The 22,340-nt window shown below is 44.9% G+C and overlaps 1 protein-coding gene across 4 annotated transcripts in view; it reads right to left on the reverse strand.

The window, feature by feature from the left end:
- Positions 1–1,354: 1,354 nt before the first annotated feature.
- NEURL1 (neuralized E3 ubiquitin protein ligase 1) overlaps positions 1,355–22,340 on the reverse strand; it is a 171,213-nt gene continuing 150,227 nt past the window's right edge. The window contains exons 4-6 of one of the 4 annotated variants that reach the window (XM_068139455.1): positions 20,511–21,191; positions 6,601–6,747; positions 1,355–4,654 (exon numbers count right to left, since the gene is read on the reverse strand). In XM_068139455.1, coding sequence (XP_067995556.1) covers positions 4,413–4,654; positions 6,601–6,747; positions 20,511–21,191 — 1,070 coding nt within the window. In that variant the 3' untranslated portion in view covers positions 1,355–4,412. The remainder of the gene's footprint in view (positions 4,655–6,600; positions 6,748–20,510; positions 21,192–22,340) is intronic. The other 3 variants (XM_068139456.1, XM_068139458.1, XM_068139457.1) reach the window with 3 other exon arrangements.

Consider the following 22,340-nt stretch of genomic DNA (forward strand, 5'->3'; position numbering starts at 1 on the left):
ATAAGGCTGTATGCCGTGCCTGGCACGGAGCACCAGGTGGCGATGCTGCACCAGCTCTGCCACTCCTGGACAGTTTTCGGAGGATCCTCCTCTCCTTCCTTCTTTCAGCTCCTCCTCTCCTTCCTTCTTTCAGCTCCTCCTCTCCCTCCTCGCAGGGTCCGCGGGCCCCAGTCCCGCAGGCTGTGGCGCAGCTGGCCGGCGGCCGGGAAAACCCTGGGTATGGCCCTGCCGTGAAAGCCTGGGGTGCCTTGTCTCGTTGGATTACAGCTTTGGAGCAATGGTGAAAGTGCACATCTGGTTTGGATTCCATCAGCTGATGGTGATGGTCCGGGGAGGTAGGTCAGGGCAGGATGGCTATGGTAGTGCTCAGCAGATGAGAATGCAAAGCTCCCTAGAGCTGTTGCACCTGGCAGCTACAGGAGGGAAGGAACAGGATGGGGCTATCAGAGAGGAAACAGGGATGCCTGCCCTGGTGTCTCTTGCTGATGCCAGGGGAGGATTCAGGTTTAGCCCAGAGCGTTAGCACTTCATTTGTCCTACTCTGTGGCAGTGCTTGGGCTCATCATGTTTAGTAGGGGCTGTCTCTTCAGTGGCTAGGGACCGGCTGTGTTGTACAGATCTGTCTCTTGCTCCTGAAGGAATAGAGGCTTCCTATGTCTAGGCTGTGGCCAGAGTGCTTTCCAGACCCACTAGAGGGCCTTCTGGCCCTTGGAAATGAGGAACTGGGCACGGCTCATGGAGTGTAGCACAGGGATGTGCAGACATGCATTGTTCCAACAACTAAGCTCCTCGGAGTGATACTGGAAAAGGTTGTAGAAGTGGCTTCACTTTACTCAGCCTGGAACGTTTTACTCGAGGAGCTGTTGAGAGTGGAATAGCTTCAGCTGGAGAAGATGAGATGTCCCTGTCCCTTAGCAGACCTAGCAGCCACTCAGTGAGGGAGAAGATGGCAACTCAAATTTGTCCTGTGACAATAGAGAGTGACCCAGCTAGTCTCTTGTCTTCCAACCAGCTGAAGGAAATTTCACACAGCTGTGCTGTAGATGTGTTCCTGAGCAGGTCCCTCCAGCAGAGGACTTACTGGTTTAGGAGGGAACTGACATCACTGGAGACTCCAAATTTCTTTTGGGTCCCTATGTCCTGTGCTACACGCAAGGAAGCACCTGCATCTTGCCTCAGCACCTCCCTTGGCCAGATCACAGCTGGTCAGCACGCCACCTCAGCCTGTTATTTCATCCTGTCACATCTCTGCAGAGCTGGGCTGAGCACACAGGCCTGTTTCGCTAGTGCTCTGCCTCATCATTTAGCCACCTTACCTGGCCCCTACCAGGCTGAGCACTATGGTCCTGGGTTTCCTCACAGCATGCTTTCTTATCATGGTGGAGGGCTGCTTTTTATGGGTACAGGGACACAGGAAAGACTGTGCAAGCAGGGCAAGGAGAGTAAAGCACCTGTGGCTTCTTTCTGGAGAGGGTGTGAGTGGACTCAGGAGCATGGGGCTTAAGCTTGCTGGAATGTAGTTAGCCCTTGCTTTTAGTTTTGTGGCTTCCTTTATTCGTTACGTGTGTATTGGGTCCATCAGGGGGCTCTTCATTATCCAGCTCTCAGCACCCCCTCATTCTCAAGCACTGAAGGAAAGCCTGAGCTCTCTGTCCACCTCTCCCCAAGAAAGAGGCTCTCATGCCACTGTTACTCTTACCTCAGCCTTTTGCCAACACACTGCCCATTGTGTTTTGCCATGCTTCTGGAAGTGGTGAACACTCAGTTGCCCGTGCTGCTGCAGGATACCTAAATGAACTTTATTCACAATCACAGTTACCCAATTTTTTTTCACAATGAGTTATTCTCTTTAAACAGAACACAAAAACATTTTAAAATAAAGCAATGAAATGCAAATGACACAAGAACACAGAGGTACATGGGAACCTACACCAGTCAAACAAAACAAAAGGTTAGTATTGTTGTTACTGTTGCTGCTTTTGCTGTTGTTTTGTTGTTGTTTTTCTCTGGAGAGAGCCTTGCTCTCCTCCTTCCTGCTCTCAACCAGAGGCCAGCTGATGCCAGGAGCAGGACTTAACCCCAATTTGGAGCTCAGATGTTGGGGAAGCTTTCAGCTTCTGCTAACTCCTAGAGTTTGGTCCACAGTAAAACAAACACAGTTAAATATTAAAACACTCTGAATTCAAAAGGTGAGAAGGGAATTCACACCACTGCACTGATACCCATGGATGGAGTTTCTTTAGGAATAAAATATACCCCATGGCTTGCCCTGCACAGAGGGGAACTGGTCCCACTGGTGTGGTTAAGTCTTGGGAGGCTGCTTATTGCACGTTTCCCCACATCCACTATTTCATTGACAACTTTCTATCATCTCATGGGTTCCTCCTTTCCAAGCATTTTGCACTGGAGTTTGTGTAAGTACAGGAATAGGCTTCCTGTGTCTGCTGGTGCCAGCTCTGTTCTCAGGCAAGCTGGAGGCTGGCTGCATGCCTGGGGACCTGCCATGCTCCTGGCATAGCTGCTGTGACTTCCTCCAGGCTCATGCCAACCTGGCCTCCTCCCGCCCCTGGGTAAGTGTTTCTGGGCACAGAAGCAATGATGCTCTGGAGCTTTTGACAGCTGGCCTGGAGTGCAGGGCTGGGTTAGGGGTGTACATGAGAGGTATGCAAAAAAATAAAGTAAATCCCTGTAACCAGAATATCAGCATTCAAGCTGGTACTGCCCGCTGGGGGGGACACCTGCCCATGGGGGAACCCCATGGTAGGCTGGAGTGATGGTGATGACTTTACAGAAAGACTCTACCATGCACTCTCCAGCTAGTAGCCTCTTTCATTTCCTTGAGAGGATGGGGGGGGGGGGGGGGGGCATGATGGACCCAGCAATGAGCAGCTGTGTATATTACATGCCATGCTGTTCACTCATGTTCTATCAGTGGCTGTATGCTGAGGGGTAGGAAACGGCTTAGCAGGAGGGGTGCAGCTCTGTGGCCTTCCCCAACCTGGCCTGGTGGGCAGCATAGTGAGGTGAACACTACTGCTGCTGTGCCTCAGCTCTGATCACCCTGAAGGATGCAGACACTTTCTTTACTTCCTGTGTGGGCCTGGAAGGCAGCAGGATTGAGGTGGAAGAGAGGCTGCTGTGGAGCCACCTTGTCCAGGCCCAAGGGCCAGCAGCGCTGAGCCAGGCTGGTGGCCATGGCAGAGTGGTGGTTGTCACAGCAACCAAGGGAGCTGCCATTGCCGGCACCCATCATGGGGACAGCAGGGTTCCCAAATAGGGCAAGAGGGAAGGGAATTTATTTAAATAAACCAAAGCAAACCAAATCCCTCAAGTTATGTTTTCTTCTTTCCTTGCTTCCTAACATGTAAGGGCAGCCATGTCCTGGTGGGCTGGCTGTGAGGGGCTGAGTACCACCTGGCTGGTTTGGTCTTAAAGCACAGTGATAAAGTTACCAGTAAATGAAACCCGCAGACATGTGGGTTTGTACATTCTTCCCCAGTGGGGCTAGGGGTTGCTTTCTTTTTCCTTTTTTTTTCTTTTTCCTTTTATTTTCTCCCTCACAAGTGCTGTCTGGATGGGAGATGAAGGAAAGGTGGCAGAGACACATCTTCCTCTCCTGCAGGCCCACGTGTGCAGAGATGCTGTTGGATCCCTCCTGCTGCCTGCATGCAAAGAGGTGGTTGGTTCTGAGAGCTGCTCCTTGTGCAGTGGGGTGGCAACAGGTGGTGGCTGGACCCCAGCAGGAGGGAACAAGGCCAGCTGCCAAGCCCACCATAAATGCCTCTGCTAGGAAACAGAGAGGGAGGAGGGACAGACAGCCCTCAAGGAGATGTCATGGAGCTGTTCTTCTGCCTGCAGACATGAAGTAGCTTTTGCTTCACAAATCTTGTGTCCTTTTCTGCATTAGTCCCAGCCTTACCACTGTGAATGTGCTCATTGCACCGCCCTTGCTGGGTCAAAGCTCTGTCCTTCCTATGGTCGGGCTTGTTGTACACACATTGCTCATGTCTCCTCTTCTGTTAAGCTTCTCTCCCCACAGAGTGTCACTGGAAGGAGATGTGTAGCATTGGACCTTTTACTGATGTCCCTACTATATACTGGAGACTCCTCTCTGCTGTGTAGGTGTAGAAAAGGGATGATTGCACCAGCTGTTTTTTTCTTCTGAGATAAAGTTTAAAATCCACAAGGGAGCAGCTTCCCTGACACACTGGAGTTCAGCCCCAGGGCTGGCTTGGAAGGTAGAAGAGCAGCGTCTAAGCTTGTCTCATCTGTTGTCCATGTAAGGGAGGATCAGAGTGGCGGTGGATGAGAGTTTTTGAATCTCATGGATGATTAATTGAGACCAAGACTTGTGTTGTTTCACAGCCTCCTCCCCACCTGTCCAGTCCCCACTACCAGCATCTGCTGCTGCTCTAAGTGCTGCGGTATGTTTTGATGATATCTTTGATGGCTCGTCTGCAGATGGGGCAGCAAGCGTTGGCCATCTTCTTGAGCTTCAACCCACATGAATAGCAGAGACACATGTGTCCACAGGAGTAAATGACTGTGTCTACCATGTTCTCGTAGCAGATGGTGCATTCATCTCCCCAGGGCCCTGAGATGGATGGGGAGATGGGTGACTCAGGCAAGCTGATTGGAGAGTTGGGAGCTGTGCCTGGAACACAAAGAACAGGGTCACTCATGCTGCTTAAACAGCTTCCTGATATCTCAGTAATTTCTGTCCTGAAGCTAGCTAGAGAGGAAGGAACCATGCCCTACCATAAATGTATGCTCCAAAATCAGAGGTCCTTCCTGTGACCTACTGTCCCACTCACTAAGCCCTGGTTCACATGCCAAGCTCAGGGCAGCAGAAAAGCAGTATCTGCTGCTCGTGTCAAAACAAACCAAGAGACAGCTGTTCCCATACAGCAGGGACAAAGAGCACTTTCACCTTTTCCAAACCACTGTCTAAACATTAACAAAGGAAGAAAAGTCTACAGCTTTCTACAGCTACCTGAGGGGAGGTTGTGGACAGGCAGGGGTTGGTCTCTTCTCCCAGGCAACCAGCACCAGAACAAGAGGACACAGTCTCAAGCTGGACCAGGGGAGTTTTAGGCTGGAGGTTAGGAAGAAATTCTACAGAGAGAGAGTGATTGCCCATTGGAATGGGCTGCCCAGGGAGGTGGTGGAGTCACCATCATTGGAGGTGTTTAGGAGGAGACTTGATAGGGTGCTTGGTTGCATGGTTTAGTTGATTAGATGGTATTGGATGATAGGTTGAACGCAATGATCTTGAAGGTCTCCTCCAACCTGGTTTATTCTATTCTATTCTGAAGTCAAGAGGGGAAGATCAAGGCATCTCTGAAAAGCGAGGAGCTGGGTGGCACATGGTGGCAGCAGCTCCCAAGACAAGCCATTGCTGCTGCTTTAGGGCTGCTCCAGGGATGTGGGACCATAATGCTTGCCTACAAACCACCCCATGTGGCTTCTTCAGGGCAGGGGTGGGGTGGTGTCTGCAAAGCCAGCAACTAGCTCAAAGTGGCTCATTGCTTTGAGAGGTATAAGGGGCTGCAATAATTATGTATGTTTGTGGCACAGCTATAATGAGGTCCCACCCCTGAAGCGCGATGAGATGGTGAGATAATAAGAACATTTCTACTGGTTTTTCCCAAAAGCCCATTAAAAATCTGAGTGTTTGCTCTCAGTTATACTGGAGACTGGTGGCTACCTTCAGAGAAAAACACTTAGTTTGCACAACAATGACAGGTATTTGGTAAGTCATATATTCCACCATTAGTGCTTTGGGATCAGGCAGTCACCTGAGATTTTAAAACTGCTGCAGAACAACCTATGATTTTCCTACTGCAAGTACCTTTAGCTAAATCTTACTGGAATTTATCAACATAGTAGAAATATCAATACTGCTTTTTTTCCTGAAGATAGTACTGAAGGTGTGTGGAGAGGGAAAGGGGAACTCTAGGCATAGCCATAGCTCCAGCCTAAACTAGCATGCAACATGCAACTAGCAGGCAACCAACACCAGAACAAGAGAACACAGTCTCAAGCTGCACCAGGGGAGGTTTAGGCTCGAGGTGAGGAGAAAGTTCTTCACAGAGAGAGTTGTTAGCCATTGGAATGTGCTGCCCAGGGAGGTGGTAGAGTCACTGTCCCTGGAAGGGTTCAAGAGGGGATTGGACGTGGCACTTGGTGCTATGGTCTAGTCATGAGGTCTGTGGTGACAGGTTGGACTTGATGATCTTTGAGGTCTCTTCCAACCTTGGTGATACTGTGCTGTAACTGCCACACAGCTTTCCAGAAGGAGCTGTGTGTCACAAGGCCATGCATGTAACACTCTGCTGCTTCCCTTGGGACCTCCCATGACAAAAAGGGTTGAAGAAATGCAGATGTTTAGGCATCTAAACAGCTTCCACATAAAACTGACTGAAAACAGCCTTTGAAGAGGCTCTCCCCTCCTCCTCAAGGGAGCTGACAGGAGACTCTGTGGATCATTAGGGTTTTAGAGTCCTTCTGGGAGACAAGTGTGAGACCAGGAAGGGAGGCAGTGCAGGAGCAGGCAGGGGGAGGCAAAGGAAAGGCGGTGGAGGATCCCACCACACTTACCACTGATAGAGCTGCAGAGGGGGCCAGAGCCACATGTAGACAAAATGGGGTCAGAGACACCGCTGCAGAGGACAGTAGGGGAATTGGGTGTCGATGTGGGCGAGCTTGGTGTGGACAGTCCCAGCCGCTCGGCTAATATGGTGGAACCTGTACCACGAGGAAAAAGAACCTGCAGTTACTTTTTAAAATTGGGAATGATGAGGTACTGGGGAGATATGTGGCATGGGGTGCAGCTCTCAGTGCTTGTCAGGATTTTTGTCTCATCAGCATGAAATGTAGGGAAGAATTAAAGGGAGGGGAAAAAAACCACACCTCATGTGCCTTAAATGCTAGCAGCTGGGACTGAAGAGACATCAAGCTCCCACAGGCCCTGAAAATTTCTGGAGCTTCTTTAGCCATCATAATCTCTTGTTTCTGCCCTTAAATGTGTCTCAAGTCATTAAATGCAGTTATTTTCCTTATGGTTTCATGCTTACATGCACCCTCATCACTATATCCATCAATAGGCTTGTAGCCAGTAGAGGACACAGCCGGCAGCAAGAGTGGGCTGGACAGGAACATTTCACCTTGTCAAAGCACTCTTTGCTAGCACAGCGCAAAACTGCATCACTCCAGGCTCTGAGAATCTCATGCAAAGTTACTCAAGGACTTGCCAGAGACAAGCATGAGGGTTTGGCAATCAGGGAAACTTAGGTCTGCTCACTGCTCTGCCTATTTTTTAGAGTGGATTATGTCTGCACTTCGGATAAGTGACCAAAATGCATTTGGCTCTGAGATGAACAGGGACACTTCTTCCCCCATTCAGGAATGTTTTCTCCACTCCCTGCAAGCCTGGAAGTGATGGATCAAGAGTGCACAGCCCCTTCAAGTACCTCTAAGGGTGTCCCCAGCTCCATTACTTCCTGCTCCCACTGCCCACTACCATCTCTATATCAGCATGCTGTCTACTGAAAAAAAAAAAAATAGCCAGCTCTGCCATACAGCCTGCTTGGCACTGTCCTTCTGTCTCAACCTTTTAATTTTGCTGTTATAACAACAAGTATCTTAAAGTCTCTTCCAGAAGGGAAAGAAATGAGTGTGAGTAAAACTCCAGCTGCTTCAAAGTTTTCTTAGGGGAATTTCATTGTTAATGCTGTAGTTAGACAACGGTGAGACAGTGGCATACATGTGTATGAACCACGTTATGGATGGGTTCTTTGTGGTAAGAACTGGTTTGCCTGTGATTTTAAAGTTTCTAGCTCCCCAACAGAAAAGACAATCAGGGTAACTGCAAATCTGAGCTAAAATGCTAAGACTTCTTCATGTTACCATAAAAGGAGCCAAGAGACACAGAGAGTTTGGATACACAGTGTCCTTAATGAGTCCGAGGCTACTCTCCAGAGAAAAAGCAGCAGGAGGAGGCCAGGAAATCCCTATGCACCAGAAAGGTCCTTCAGTTCCTTCAGGCAGGGAAGCTACAGAGCCAAGGAGGACCAAACCTGGGAAGCAGGGACTCCAACTGCCAGCTGTGGATTGTGCAAAAAAAAAAGCAAAAGCCCAGGAGCAGCCAGTGCCAGATTCTCCTGTCCTTTTTAGCAGAACAACACTGAGCACTTTTAAATGTAGCACAGGGACTGAGGGAGGGTCATGTTAGGGTCAAAACATGTTCTGGGGACTGCATACAGGAGAAGCAGCAATTAGCTTTGGGTCCCAGTCCCTCAGTTTTACCCCTCTTCAGATGAGTGCTTTGCTTCCAACACAATATAAAGTTGAATTAGCCTCTATAAAGGGCCTTGGGGCTCTCACACTTGAGATGCTGTAGTGTGTCCTTCATCACACAGATGAGAGCTGAAGCTGGAGCTTAGCTCAGTAAATATGCAAAGAGAATGATGCAGTCTCTAATGACAGCCACTAGCCATGGCCCTTCCCCTCCAATCTGACAGATGACAGTAGCAGAAAGCTTGCCCTGTGGGTAGCACAGACTGTAAACAGGCCCAGCAGGGGCACAAATTTCAGCTTGTTCACTGCACACAGAACAAATATGAACACTGAACAGCTGAACAAGTTTTTCAAGCCTTCCATCTCCTCCCTGAAGCCTGGAGAGATTTCTTCCACTTGGCTGACACACAGCACATTGCATTGCTAACACCAACCTGATCATTTCATTAAATGCAAAATAAAGACTATTAGGACATTGTTCTTCCCAGACTAAAAGGAGAATTTGAAAGTGCCCCAAGTGTCACAGAGTATATGAACTGATGAAGCAAGCTGGCAACAGTCCAAATGGCCTTTCCACAGTGTAAGGGGAGCTTGTCAGGGCAGGAACCACAATCTTTTCTGGTTATAGCTGGTCTGAGTCCTACAGTGGTCTTACTGAAGGACAGCACACACCTTCCCACTTCTTTCTCCTAACACAAGGCGTAGCTCTCTACTTTTCTCCAGCATATGTGTAGGGCTTTGTTTAAAACAATGTGAGTTCCTTACCAGACAAGACATGCTTCTCCCATGGTGACAGAATAATCAACACAAGATACGTTACTCATGCTGTTAATATATTGCTGGATGGTGTGCAGATACCATGACAAGGAGCATGGAATGAGATCATGTGCAGGGTGGAATGAGTGTGGCCAGCTTGGCTTAAGTAAAACCAGATACATGTGCTCTAGGCCAAACACGCTCATTGTGAGCACAGAGCTCCCACCAAGAGCCAGCTTTCAAACCATGATTTAAACAAACAAAAAAACCTCTAAATAAATCAATATAAACATTCTTCCTCTCTCTAAACTCCTCAGATAAATTGTTGTTGCTGCTATCTTCTCTCATGCTTGATCTCAAACATGCCAAACATTCTGGAATCCCCTTTAAATGGATTTTGAATCAATTCCACTTGCTGTTTTATCTTTGCAAAGTCCAACTATTAACAAAATCCAACACAGACTGATGCTCTGCACTTCTGCCATCAGAATGAGAGAGGTGCAAGTAAATGAAGCTGTATGTCCACCCACAAATGGAGAGTACTTTATTTTCAGTAGAAGAGAGCATTACCACGGAATGTGCAGACAACATCACGCCAGGAAAGGCTGCTTAGTATGCTAAATGTTTGTAATTCAAAATGGTTTTGCCAAACTGGAAATAGAGGATCAGAAATAAATGGGATGGTATTTAATATGATGGAATGCAAAATCTAGCACTTAAACAGAGGCAATCAACTACCCAAATACAACAGGGAATTAGTCCATTCAATTAGAAATAGAGCTGTCCTACAGAAAAAGACCTGGGGATTACTGGAGGTCACCAGATGATAATAAATCAACAATGCCATCTTGTTACAAAAAAGTTGCTCCAATCCAGAGTCATCTGAGGCTGGTTAAGGATTGGAGCAGGAGCCTGGGGGCTCCTGTGGTATCTCTGTCCCTGAAAATACTCAAAACATGGTTGGGCATGGCCTCATACTAACTTGGAAGTTAATCCCTACTTTGAGCAGGAGGTTGGATTAGATAATTCCCAAGGGTCCCTTCTGAGCTAAAACGTTGTATGATTCTATGATTTTTAGATGGCAACATTTTCACAGGCTGATAAAATGAGAGAAGCAGCAATCTGTTCTTTGTGAAAGTTCAGATTCCTCAGGCATTCAGATTAGACATTATGTAGGTAGAGAAGCACCGTGAAGCAATCAGACTTCCCAGAGAGGCTATGGTACGTCCATCATTAAAGCTCTTTAAGACCAGGAAGGTGAAGTAGGTAGTCGCTTGGGATTTCACCCAGCATTTAGGATTTTTATGGGGGCAGTTATCTGTATCCATACTTGTCTTTTTACAGAACAGTCTAACTGTAACCAAAATACAGCAGCTGTGGCCATCAGATGCCTTCAGCTCTCTGTGTCTATTTGGTTTCCCAGAACATTACAATCCACTCTCAGGGGATATTTCCTGAGGCTGTCCCAACTTTTAAGTATCTCTCTTAAAGCAGCTGTCTGGGGAGAGCTATATTGCTGAAAAATTTATGTCAGTAAAAAGGCCAGATAAAAGTCAATACTTCCTAAAAATACAGGAAACATTCAATTAACTCTCCCTTTAATTAATCTGCTAAAATGCTGTTTCTACATTTATTTCTCATAACAAAGTGAGTATGTTGACCTGCTTATTATTGTGTAGGCCCCAGAGAGAATCAAAGAACAACCACAACAGCAAAACCAGGTGGGAAGAGCAATGTGCTGTCTACATTTTGTCTTCTGAATGTGCTTAAGGGCATTTGCTATGATGCAAATGAATGCCCAGGGCATCTCTGTGGCCTAGAGCAGGGAGTAACTGCCACAAATCTGTTCTACAGCTATTCCCAACTCATTGCTAGCAAGCAGTATATTAATACTCAGATTCAAACTACAGTGGAGATGGAAAGAGAAGTAGACTAATTCCAAAGAGCATGTTGTTTCCATAGCACTGTTGACTTTGCATCAATGAAGGTTGGGAAACTGCCACTTTAAGATGTTCATAACACATTTCTTAATCTGGTATTTGTTCCTGGGAGAGGTGATAGAGGGGCAGGGCCATTCCTAGAACTCAAATGATGACAACAGGCTGAATTCCATCAGATTATGAAAAACATCCATCAATCATTGAAAGATAACTTCTTGGGATTTGACCAGGGCATTCCTCACGTTGTCCCAGTCTGGGGAAGAGCACTGATGTTCATAAGGAGACAAATCCAAGACTCAATCCACTCTACTAAATCTCTGTCTCCCTCCCTTATCCCTTTACCCTTTCTCATAAGTAAATTCAATGTTATATTGCACTGTTTCAGATCTTAAAACAAAAGGCCTGCAAGTGCAATGTTTCCATCAGAGCACTGGCACTGTGCTTGTGGAATTCTGGCAGAAACCAGGCTGAAAATACCTGCTGGCCTGAGGTAGAAATGTAGTACTGTGTGATTTCTGCCCACAGATTTCTTTCTGACAATGGCAAACACCATCTAGAGTGTTTCACTCACCTTCTGCTATTTGCATTACCTGTTTGGGCTCTTAAGGACTATTTCACAAGCCTTATGAAAACAAGACATAACCACCAGGTCTGCCATCCACAGCTAAGGATGGTCCTCTGAACCCATCAGGCTAAAACAATGTTTTTCCTGGCTTACAAGATGCTGTTAATAAATGCCCACTACTGGCCAGCTCACAGTTCACACCATTTGATCATCTTCACCTTTTTAATGGGATTTCCTTAACCATAACCATCTTAAGGACTATGTCAGGATCTTAACTACACATTGTACCTAAAAAGGCAAATTATAGAAGCTTCTTTAGAAGATGTGGCGCGAGGATTAAGTTTTATGCAACACACTGACTTGCCCACAGTATTGAGTATCATGTGGAGCACATTGATAGCCTCTTCCCTTTTTATAATACATTTGCTCCATAAATAGGACAGCTAATAAAGATCAGGTAGTTACCAATCATAATCACAGATTTTCAACATTGTTTCATCCTTCTGCAGGTCCCAAAGCTCCCAGCACACAGTAGAAAAGATTATAACAGCTGCTGAAATCTGGCTGCAGCCTTCAACTGCCATAAGCAAGGGTGCTCATGAAAGCTGCACACTTCTCATACATTTGACTCCACTGGGCACCTGACAGTCATAGTGATTTAGAAGCCTGTCAAAACTCTCAATTTCCCTTTAGAATAGCATAAACCAGGTTGGAAGGGACCTTCATCATGTCCAACCCATCACCCAACACCATATAAGCAATTAAACCATGGCACCAAGCACCCCATCAAGTCTCCTTCTAAACACCTCCGATGATGGTGACTCCACCACCTCCCCAGGCAGCCCATTCCAATGGGCAATCACTCTCTCTGTGTAGAATTTCTTCCTGACATCCAGTTTTAGGAGCCAGATTTGTAAGCCTATCAACTAAAATAATTCCCCTATCTCAAAAAACTGCTCAATATCCATTCTCACATTTCACAGTTTTAGGGCTATTGAATTTGTTATCTGAGGATGAAGGTTCTTTTAAAAATCTGGCACAACTGGGGGTACTGAGCTCATGTGAGCATCTGCTTAAGGAGCTCTGTCCCATGAGGCCTGAGCTCCCACAGTGTGAGTGGGCTGTGATGTTGCTAGAGCAACTTAACCCTTAAGAGTCAAAGCTTTGCTTAATCTAATTGAATCTACTACAGATCTTTGGCTTTATATTGACCACCAGAAAGTGAACAGCCTCAATAAATAACCATATGTAATATTGGTAGGGCTGGGATCTCAGTTTTGGTGCTTAATTTTTACTGGATGTTTAGGTTGGATGTTAGGAAGAAGTTCTTCACAGAAAGAGTGATTGGCCCAGGGAGGTGGTGGAGTCACCATCACTGAGGGTGTTTAAGAGGGGACTGGATGAGGCACTTGGTGCCATGGTTTAGTTGATTAGATCATGTTGGGTGATAGGTTGGACTTAATGATCTCGAAGGTCTTTTCCAACCTGGTTTATTCTATTTTTTTTAATCCCTTCTTGGATATAGCTTGTATAGAACTTTCCCACTTTATTTTTCCTTCTCTTCTCCCACCCATTTTACTTTTAGCTATTACAGAAGACAGACTGGTGAAACTGCACAGCTTTTTTTGCCTATTACAAGAGCAGATGCAGTGGGGAACCTGGAGCAGTACAGTTGCAATCTAGTGGCAAGACACAGTTCACAGAGCTCTGCTGGGTTCTTTTCTCAGTATTCTCCCAGAAAGATGAAGTTTCTGTCTTTGGAAGTTCTCCAGGTGGGTCTCAGACTAACATCTTTCCCTTGACACTGGTACTGCATCAGTGGCACATCTCTTAGCAAGATGAGCTTTGCAAGAACTAAATCCTGCATGTTTTATTTCAGTAATTTGTTTTCATTAATGCAAATGTTCCACAGAGAGCACCCCAAAGACCAAACACAGGTTCAGCAAGATAGTCCCAGTGCTAAAATGACAGCCTCCCCCATAGCAGCCACGTGCATTTCTGCACATGATTACATTTTCTTGCCTCCAGCCAAGACTACAGGAGAGCTATTCTGTCCCCCAGGGACACCCAGGTCTTGCCTAACAGGGACTTCTGAATCCATCATGCTAAAACAAAGGAACAAAGCACCTGTTGCTGCCTGGGCACATGGTAGTTAAAGTTCAACAATAATGTCAGTGAAGAATGTAAGCATATCCATCACTTCTGAATGCTATAAAATACATGTATTTACACAGCCACTTGTTATGTTCCCACAGTGACAGGAACAATACTGCATTGACCATAAAACTTCCTTCCCCTTGGGCTCAAAGCTTTTCAGCCAATCATACCCTCAGAGCCCAGCCTCTGTACTGCAGCTCATCTCTGCCCCTTACGTGACTGAGATCAGCTGATGATCCATGAGGGGTTTTGCACTCAGGTATCTCATGGAGGATTAAAAAACTGTTATAAACAGAAGGATATCACATTTTGTTCTTTAAAGGTCCATAAAAACATACAGGATTTTGCATGACACTACAGAAATGTCTAGAAATAGGTCAAAAAGCAGCCTGGCAGATTTTGCAGGGAAAACCATAAAGCATGTATTTGCAGATGGGTGTCAGGCAACCACTGTTCAGGGAAGTAGAAGTTAGATCTAAACCACATGGAGAACAACAGTTCATGTAGATCAGAAAAGGAATGCTTCACTGGAGCATCACTGTCTGCTGTGTCCAGCAGGGCAGCAAGACACCAGCACATCTATGAGTATGATTCTGTATCTATTAGTCATATACATGCTCCAGCTAAGCAGGAGACATGTGAAAGCTCCAGACACTATGGAAGTTTGTGATTCAGCAGCTTTCACAGTCCAAGCTCAATGTGCTGTCTGAAAGCAAAGAGCACACTGCAGACCTAGAGGGTAAGTTTCCTGACCTAGCACATAAAGTGCTAGCACTTCACATCCTATTCAGCACATCAGCTTGCAAAATTCTGAGAGCATGGATACCAAGCAATGAACATCTACCTGAACTGAGGTGAAAGAGCCTCTAATGAGGCTCCATCTCTTGACCTGAGAAACACCAGGACAACAAAACACTCAGACAGATGCTTAGATCAAGAGGTTAAAAAAGAAGACTGGGTTAAGTAAGCTGAACCATGTGAAAAAAAGAGAGTTGAAACTTCCATCTTAAGAAAAAACAAACAGAAGGCCCCCTAAAGGATCACAGATATTAACCACCCCAACCAAAAGTGTTTCTGTTAATAGACAGCACCTTTTCCAGATCCATCTCAAAAAGAGTTGGCTAGGAGTATTTGTGAGACAACAGTAAAAGTAGTTCTGTGAGCAAAAGAAAAATCACTGCCTAGACCAGCACCTCCAAGCTCTATGCTTCCCCAGGAGGGACATGTATAAATAGGGTGGGAGATGCATACAGGAAACAAATACTTCTACTTTTCTTGGCCAGCGCTGCTCTGAATTTCTCTGGGAGGCTCTACTGGATGAAAAAGCATCTGACAAAGAATGAAAAGAAAGAGTTTATTCTGCTGTGTCACTTTCACAGTAGCTAGAATAACTAACTCATGCCAGTGTTAGTTCACAGAATAGGCAGGATTTTATCTGTCCTGACAAGCTGCAATTCAAGGAGGCTAGTGCATGATCCCATATTCTCACAAAGGTATTGTGAGATAAGGGAGATCTATACATTACTTACTTTGAACATCTCACTGCAGCCAGGGATAGTTTATTATCCTATCATTGCTGCTCTTGTTGAGGAGAGGATGAGACATTTGCAGGCCCTGTGACTGTCTCTAGGAGGAGGTGCACTTGCTTTACTCAGCTGCTGGCTGATTCTTCAGTCCATAGGTTTATGCTCACTGACTTACTCGTAGCAAGTGTGGGTTAATTACTTGTCACCAGTGATGAGATCCTTAGTGGGATCGTCAAAGGTGACATGAGCAAGTATTAATTCTGACACTGGTGACACTGACCACAAGGGACAAGCTCTTGACTGCGTTCAACTCTCCACGACCATGCAGCGTTCCAAAACACAAGTTTCTTTATAACTTGTCCACTCTAACACAACTAATTATCTTTTAAAATGACAAATATGGAACAGGACATGAACAGAGAGCCCTGTGCAGTGCTAGAACCAGCGCCAGAAGTTATGGACACTGCAATGTTGTTGTGAAGCTCTTACAAATGAAAATCAGTAATGTGCACTTCACTTGCAATGAAAGATAAAACCATGCATGATAGGAGGGTTTATGAGGAGGCATCAATTAATACAAGTGGATTTCTCTACAAGAGGCACTGAATATTAACCCTACTCACTAAACATCATAAAACAACCTGAAGTGCATAGGAGCTGCAGGCACTTAAGTGCCACAGAACACAGACCTGTTAGATCCCAGTTAGCATCACAAGGCCATTTTCTATACAACCAGGAAATGTTTCCAAAATAAAAATGAAAACATGGATAAGTAGTACTCTAGAGCACTTCTAACTGAACATGTTAAAGAAAGAGATTCATTGCATGCACCTATGTGCAACAATGCCAACCATTTATCAGGCTTCTCTTATGCTCTTTAACTTGGCAGTGCCCACGTGACTGTAATGAGCCAAAGCAGAGAAGGCTCAGGTTCCCAGATGGGTAACATACTTCTGAGATCAGAGATGAGGGTGTGTGATTTACTAAAGAGCTATCTTCTCTCAAACAGGAGATTAGAAACTCAGAGCTGGAGAATCAAGATCCCAGATTCTCCTTGCTTGTGTAAGATACCTTTTTACACAGTGTTGCCCCATGGCAATGTGTAGAAGAACCGTACCTACCACTTATCATGTAAGTGATTGCACATGCAAAGTGAGTCTGTAACTGCACCCAGAGTGGCTGCTGGGACAGTCAAGCAGCAACCACAGCCTAAGAAAACTGTTTACATAAGAATGGACAAAAGCCTGAGAAGAGGAGGTCAGATGGGATGAGTTCACAATAAGGCCCTGTAGATTCTTAGGAGGCTCAGGCCAGACTAATGCTGCAGCAGAGACCAGAGGAAAGAGGAGAAAGTCTCCCTTGGAGATAATCTGGAGACAGTAGTTGAAGGAACTTTATCAGTGAGATAAGTGAGGAATCTTGGGATGCAGAGGAATAATCCTGGTCAGAAAAGAAAGGACAGTCTTCAAGGCTCAGATATGGCCTGTGAATCATTACTTATCTTTGGAGAGGTGGATACTCACATTGGATGGAGCTAAAGTCAAAGAAAATCTGCTTCATTAGTATAACCATTGATGGAGTATGTTATTTCATTGCTCAAAAGAAAATGGCAGTATTACTGGAAAGAAAGAAATTCACAAGGGAAACCACACTAGAAAAACAGAAACTAAACAAAACAAGATAAAAGAAAACAAAACCAAACCAAACCCCAACAAAATAAAGGGGACAAAGGAAGACTTTTTTATACATGCTGATAATTCACTCTGAGACAAAAGAATATGAAAGAATATTCCCAACAATTTGGATCCCCGAATGCTAAATATGTAGTTACTACTATGATAGCTCCTCCAGACATGAGTCATACATTTTAAAACCTTATAGGGTCAATCAGTTTAAATTCATAAATTAATTACACCAGCAAACCCAGACCAATGTATTCAGACTGGCTCATTTCAGCCTCTCAGAGCTGTGGATAAAATGGTGTGTGAGCTGAAATGTTTACCAGCAAAAGCTGAAAGCAGTAAATCAAATTTAGTAGGCTGCTTTTGTCAGCTGTACAAGACAAAAAAAAAAAACCCAACCCAAAACACAGAACAAAACACCAGGCCTGAACTAATGGAATTCCTAAAGGATATGCAAAGACTGTTTCGGTTTTTCATGCCTTATGATACGCAGGTTGGTTTGGTTGCCTTTATGTGCATGACCCACAAGATTTCTCAGTTAAGACCTGCAATTTATGTATAAAATATTTAGGAAGACTTCCAATCATGATAAAAAGATCTATTGCCTCTCTCAATGGGCAGTTCCTGTAGTTAATTGCCCTCACTTGTTTAATTTAAATTGGTGTGCCTCCATTTCCCAGCAGCTAGAGGGTTTTTTAAATGCTATTATCTGCTAGACTGAAGTGCCCTCCTCTATTTATCTTCCCTCAAGTTGCCTTTCTAACCATTTCTTTGCAGCAAATTGACATCCTACCACCTAACAGTACAGATGACTGTGGCTTCTCACTGATACTATAGTGGGGTTTATTTTATTTTCCCTTTGCTGGGATGACATAAAGACAAATAGTGTTTCCAACTTCACCTTAATTTTCTGCATTTTTAGTTCTCCTATTGCAAATATATTTCCAGTATGCAATGCCAGGCTGATAAGATGGAAACAGAACTCAGAATTCTTTATTATCAAACCAAGTCCATACTGCTCTCCTCTCTTGCAGAGTTCGGTAAGACCTGGGTAGGGGTGGTCTCCCCTGATATTTAGATTAGGAAATGTTGTACCCCCTACACTGTGGAATAACTGCAGTTAGCAAATGTCAGCTTCTATGGGGTAAAGCTCTGAGTTAGGGCCAAATAACTAATATCAAGATGCAAAATGTAGTATCCAGTGATTAGGAGCCTAAGCCATCTTGTTTTCTGACTCAAACCTTCTCTAGGCGCAGGACTGGAATTGCTGCTTTCCACCTTCCCCATCCCCCAAATGAAACAGAAAAGATGAGGAAGCAGCAAAGCCAGCAACTTTAATTTCATTTTATAACTGGCTGTAATGCTGATATTCCCTTAACACTACATAACATTGTTTTGATTAATCTAATAATGGTATGCCCCCAGAAGTAGAATGACATCTGCTATTTAAGATTGGTTTGGTACAATAGTGCCTCCTGCAGTATTTGCTTCTCATTTCTTTCAAGGATATGAAACTTCACTTTTTCTATTAAAACTGGGAAAAGATGACTATAAACATGTCTTCTACTGTGATATCAAAGACTACAAAAGACAGATCACACAAAATTACTCATTTGCATTGTGAAGATGGAGCTTGTCATTAGAAAGATGAACATTTTATATTCCTCTTACATGTTCTAATATTATAATGACAGATATTATGGCAGGCACCACAATCTGTTCTACTGCAGTGCAAACAGTGCACATCAGCTCCCTAATAATGCTGCAAAAGCTAGAGAAGGGAGTTCATTATTTTGTTTGCCTTCTCTCAATATATTGCTGATCTGCACAGCTACTGCAGTTGCAGAGATGTGCAGCATTGAGACGTTGTCAGTGCACTTCTCTGGGCAGTCACACTGTACTGGTACTGGGACTCTACTGCAGCACCATTGTACTGGAAGTGTATTTTCAGCTTCTCTACCAGTGTTCAAGGCCAGAAAATTCTGTTACGTGGTGAGGAGTTTTGCAACTCAGCAGATTTCATTTAATAGATCCAAACACAGATTTATCTAAAACATGCACTGGGAGTGTACTTGTTCAGGAGGTAGGAAGGACATGCACAAGGTATGTGCTGCTGGAGGCCTGCCCAGGACGCAGAAAGCCTGAGTTCAAGTCTGTGCTCTGTATGAGGACACAAATCTGTTCTTCTGTTGAGAGACATCCTCACTGCCCTGTTTCAGGACTCATCACAAGCAGGCTATTTGCTTTGTACAGAACTGTCAAGAAGTAGTGATCTCATATGAAAGGAAGCATTGGTTAATGGCTCAGTTTCACCAGCAGCTCAATGACCTAAGGATGTTTTCCTTCTAATGCATACAGGCACATTTAATCTCCTACTTTACTGGGATCTGTTTGGCTTCACCTACCATTATCACAGCGACATGTTGGTGGAGAAGCAGAGCTAGCCATGGATTATACACAGTATTTACAACAAATATAATCAGGCAGAATTATCAGGGATTGAGTTCTGAGCTCCTGGAAATAAACTGCAGTATTACATTTGTTATCTGTCAGCCTTTAACAGCCACAAAACACTCACAGCACAGGGTTGTGGTCAACTTTAAGCACATCATAGTGTGATGAAGGTGAACTGGACCCTGAAGACATATGTATGTTTTCACCACAATTTATCTTCAAAGATTATCTATAAATCCTTAAAAAAGGAAGTGTTGGTTGGCTTTTGAGTTTCCTTTTGGGCGAGAGGAGAGTTTAAATACTGAGGATTTGAAGCAAAAAGGAATGTAAATATATCATAAACAAGAAATAATCTCCAGTCAGAGGAGTACCAGGAATTACACCATGTTCTCAGAATCCATCATTTGCTTTCTGACACTGACACCAGAAGAAACATGATATGGTCCAAATTCAGGGCCAAACACATCCTACACTTGTGTCTAATACACACACACACAAAAGTAAAGCTGATCCTGAGCCACTGCTATTTCAAGGCTTTTCCCTCCACACCTTCAAAACACAACTTTCATCATCTGAATGAAGTACTTCAGTTAACAAAGTTTTAAAACAGAGCAAAAATATCAAGGAAAAGAGACCAACTCTCCAGAGGTACATCATCCTGTATAAGCTACACTGCCTTAAGTAGAGCTGGAGGAGAAGGAAACCCCTTTCCTGTTTAGCTGGTCAGTGCCTCACTCTGTGCACTGCCATGATCACAAAGTACAAGTCTTCCTCTCTACTTGCTAGCTGGCCTGGTCCATATGAGCCTGGGGAAAGGAAAAGGACCACCTTTTTAGGCAATCAGCCATGACAGATAGCTAACACACAAAGAAGGGCACCAAATGTCATTTTTCCTGCTGGCTATGTCTGAAAAGACCTTTGAGACCATCAAGCGAAGGGTGCTAGAGAAGTATGAAGAGGTAAGCTATGTCTTGTAGCTCATATCCATGTGCTTTTTTTTCTTTTATAAACCCAAAATTTGTACCTGATCCTAGAGCAGCGAGGGAGCCTTATTCCACTCCACTTTCCCCCCATGATGTGTTCCCCCTTGCTTACTTGTGCATGAAGTTTGAAAAAAGAAGGTCCAACATACCCAACAGTCGAATCTGCATGACCGCGCCGTGTAAAACGAAGAACATCCAGAGGGGCTGGGAACAGTCCACGCAGACCTGCATGCCCGTGCTGGCACCATTGTGACTCAAGTGCAGCTCCCCATCTGTATTCACCATAAATCCCAGGATGTCTCCACTCTGGAGGGGCACCACGACTCGGCAGATCGCCCAGAACTCCTTTCGGTCAACCAAGGACTCAGGGTTATAGGGGAGGTCGCTGGGGCGCAAGGTGCTGGGGTCACAGGACGTGACCCCGTAGGACAGTGTCCCCATGCGCACAGCGTTGGACTTGTTGATTTTAACAAAAATGGTTTCGTTGATCCGAAGAGGTCTGCTGGTGAAAACCAAAGTCCTCTCCTCCCGGGCGTGTTCCAGACGGGCCACGGTTTGGTCATCAAGGATTTTGACGTGGGGTCCTCGGAGGTGGTGGAAGCGGAGGTCACTCTCCAGCTGGGAGGGGAGAAGGTGGGAGTGCTGGGAGTTGAGGGAGTTCTGCGGGATGGGACACGTGGTGGCCGTCACGTGGAAGGTCTCCTCCTGCAGGTTGAGGTCGCACAGGCTGACGGAGAGACGCGTGTCCTCTGTCTCCCGCCGCAGCGAGGGCCGCCGGATAGCGGTGAATGAGCGCGGCCGCAGGCAGTCTGGAGGAATGATCTCGCTGTCTGTAGGGAGAGAGAAAACAGAAAAGAGGCACTTCAGAGAAAATGAAAATGTCCAGGGGTTTGCAAATCACCACTGGTTTGAATGATAGGTTTAACAGGGAAAAATCAGAGACCTGCTGCCATTAATAAATTTTCCCCTTTAAAGTATGGAAGTAGAGTATCATAAAATGCATTTACAATTGATTTCTGTTCTTGTACTTTCCCCACCAGCATCAACATTTTCAACTTCTGAGCAGGCAGAGCCAAAAACGCATTGACCAGGGGAGGCTCTCCTTGGAGAGGGGCAGCAGAGGGTAAATATCTGAAATACACCCTGAACATATCCATCAGTATCTATAGAGCCTCCAGGTTTTCATGCCTTCTTTATTGTCATCTGAAATTCTCACAGAACCAGGTAATAACTATCTAACTAAGCATTTCTTTGCTTTTAAAACAAATGCTATGTTCAGTTCCAATTTATTTATCACCATATGAAATTTAATTAATACTCCTGTATGTAACGAGTCAGTAGCACTCTAGTGCTTACTGCAAACCAGGGCAGATATGGGTTTCACAGTGCAGAATTTGAGGATATGCAGGTTTCTATAAATAACATATAATCATTTATTATCTCCAAGTGAAATAATTAAAAATCAAATCCATGGATATGTAACAAAGAAAGATGCTGCTCAGACATTCAAATCCACCAGTGGAAACCGAATTGCACCTTATCCTCTTTGTCACTTTTACCTGCTGCTTCAAGAGCTAATCATCAATTTATTTAAAACCTTTTTCTAAGGAACACAATCACCTGCCTTTATTGCCTAAACTACTTGTATTTAACATAGCCTTCATTATGCTGTTGCCATAGGAACCTTAAAGAGCTATATACTGAGAAAAAATGATTATTCAAATAGATCAGAAAAGCAAATTGAGGCAATGCACAGACTTAGACTTATGCCTGACTTTCTGAACTCTGAGAAGCCTGCAAGCATCACTGTGAGAAAACTGAGCATATGGGTTACTCTCTGAAAACATTGTAATAAGCGGTGGCCCACACTGACCTCCTCCTTCACAGGAGCTTTGCCTGAAAATTGTTGTCAATTCAAGCCCAAGTTTGAGGTGGGCCCACTCCATGCATCACAATTCCCATGCAACACAACAAAACGC

The sequence above is a fragment of the Melanerpes formicivorus genome, unplaced genomic scaffold, assembly GCF_026170545.1.
Source record: "Melanerpes formicivorus ecotype bairdi unplaced genomic scaffold, bMelFor1.0.p_v2 SCAF_6, whole genome shotgun sequence".
Taxonomy (NCBI): domain Eukaryota; kingdom Metazoa; phylum Chordata; class Aves; order Piciformes; family Picidae; genus Melanerpes; species Melanerpes formicivorus.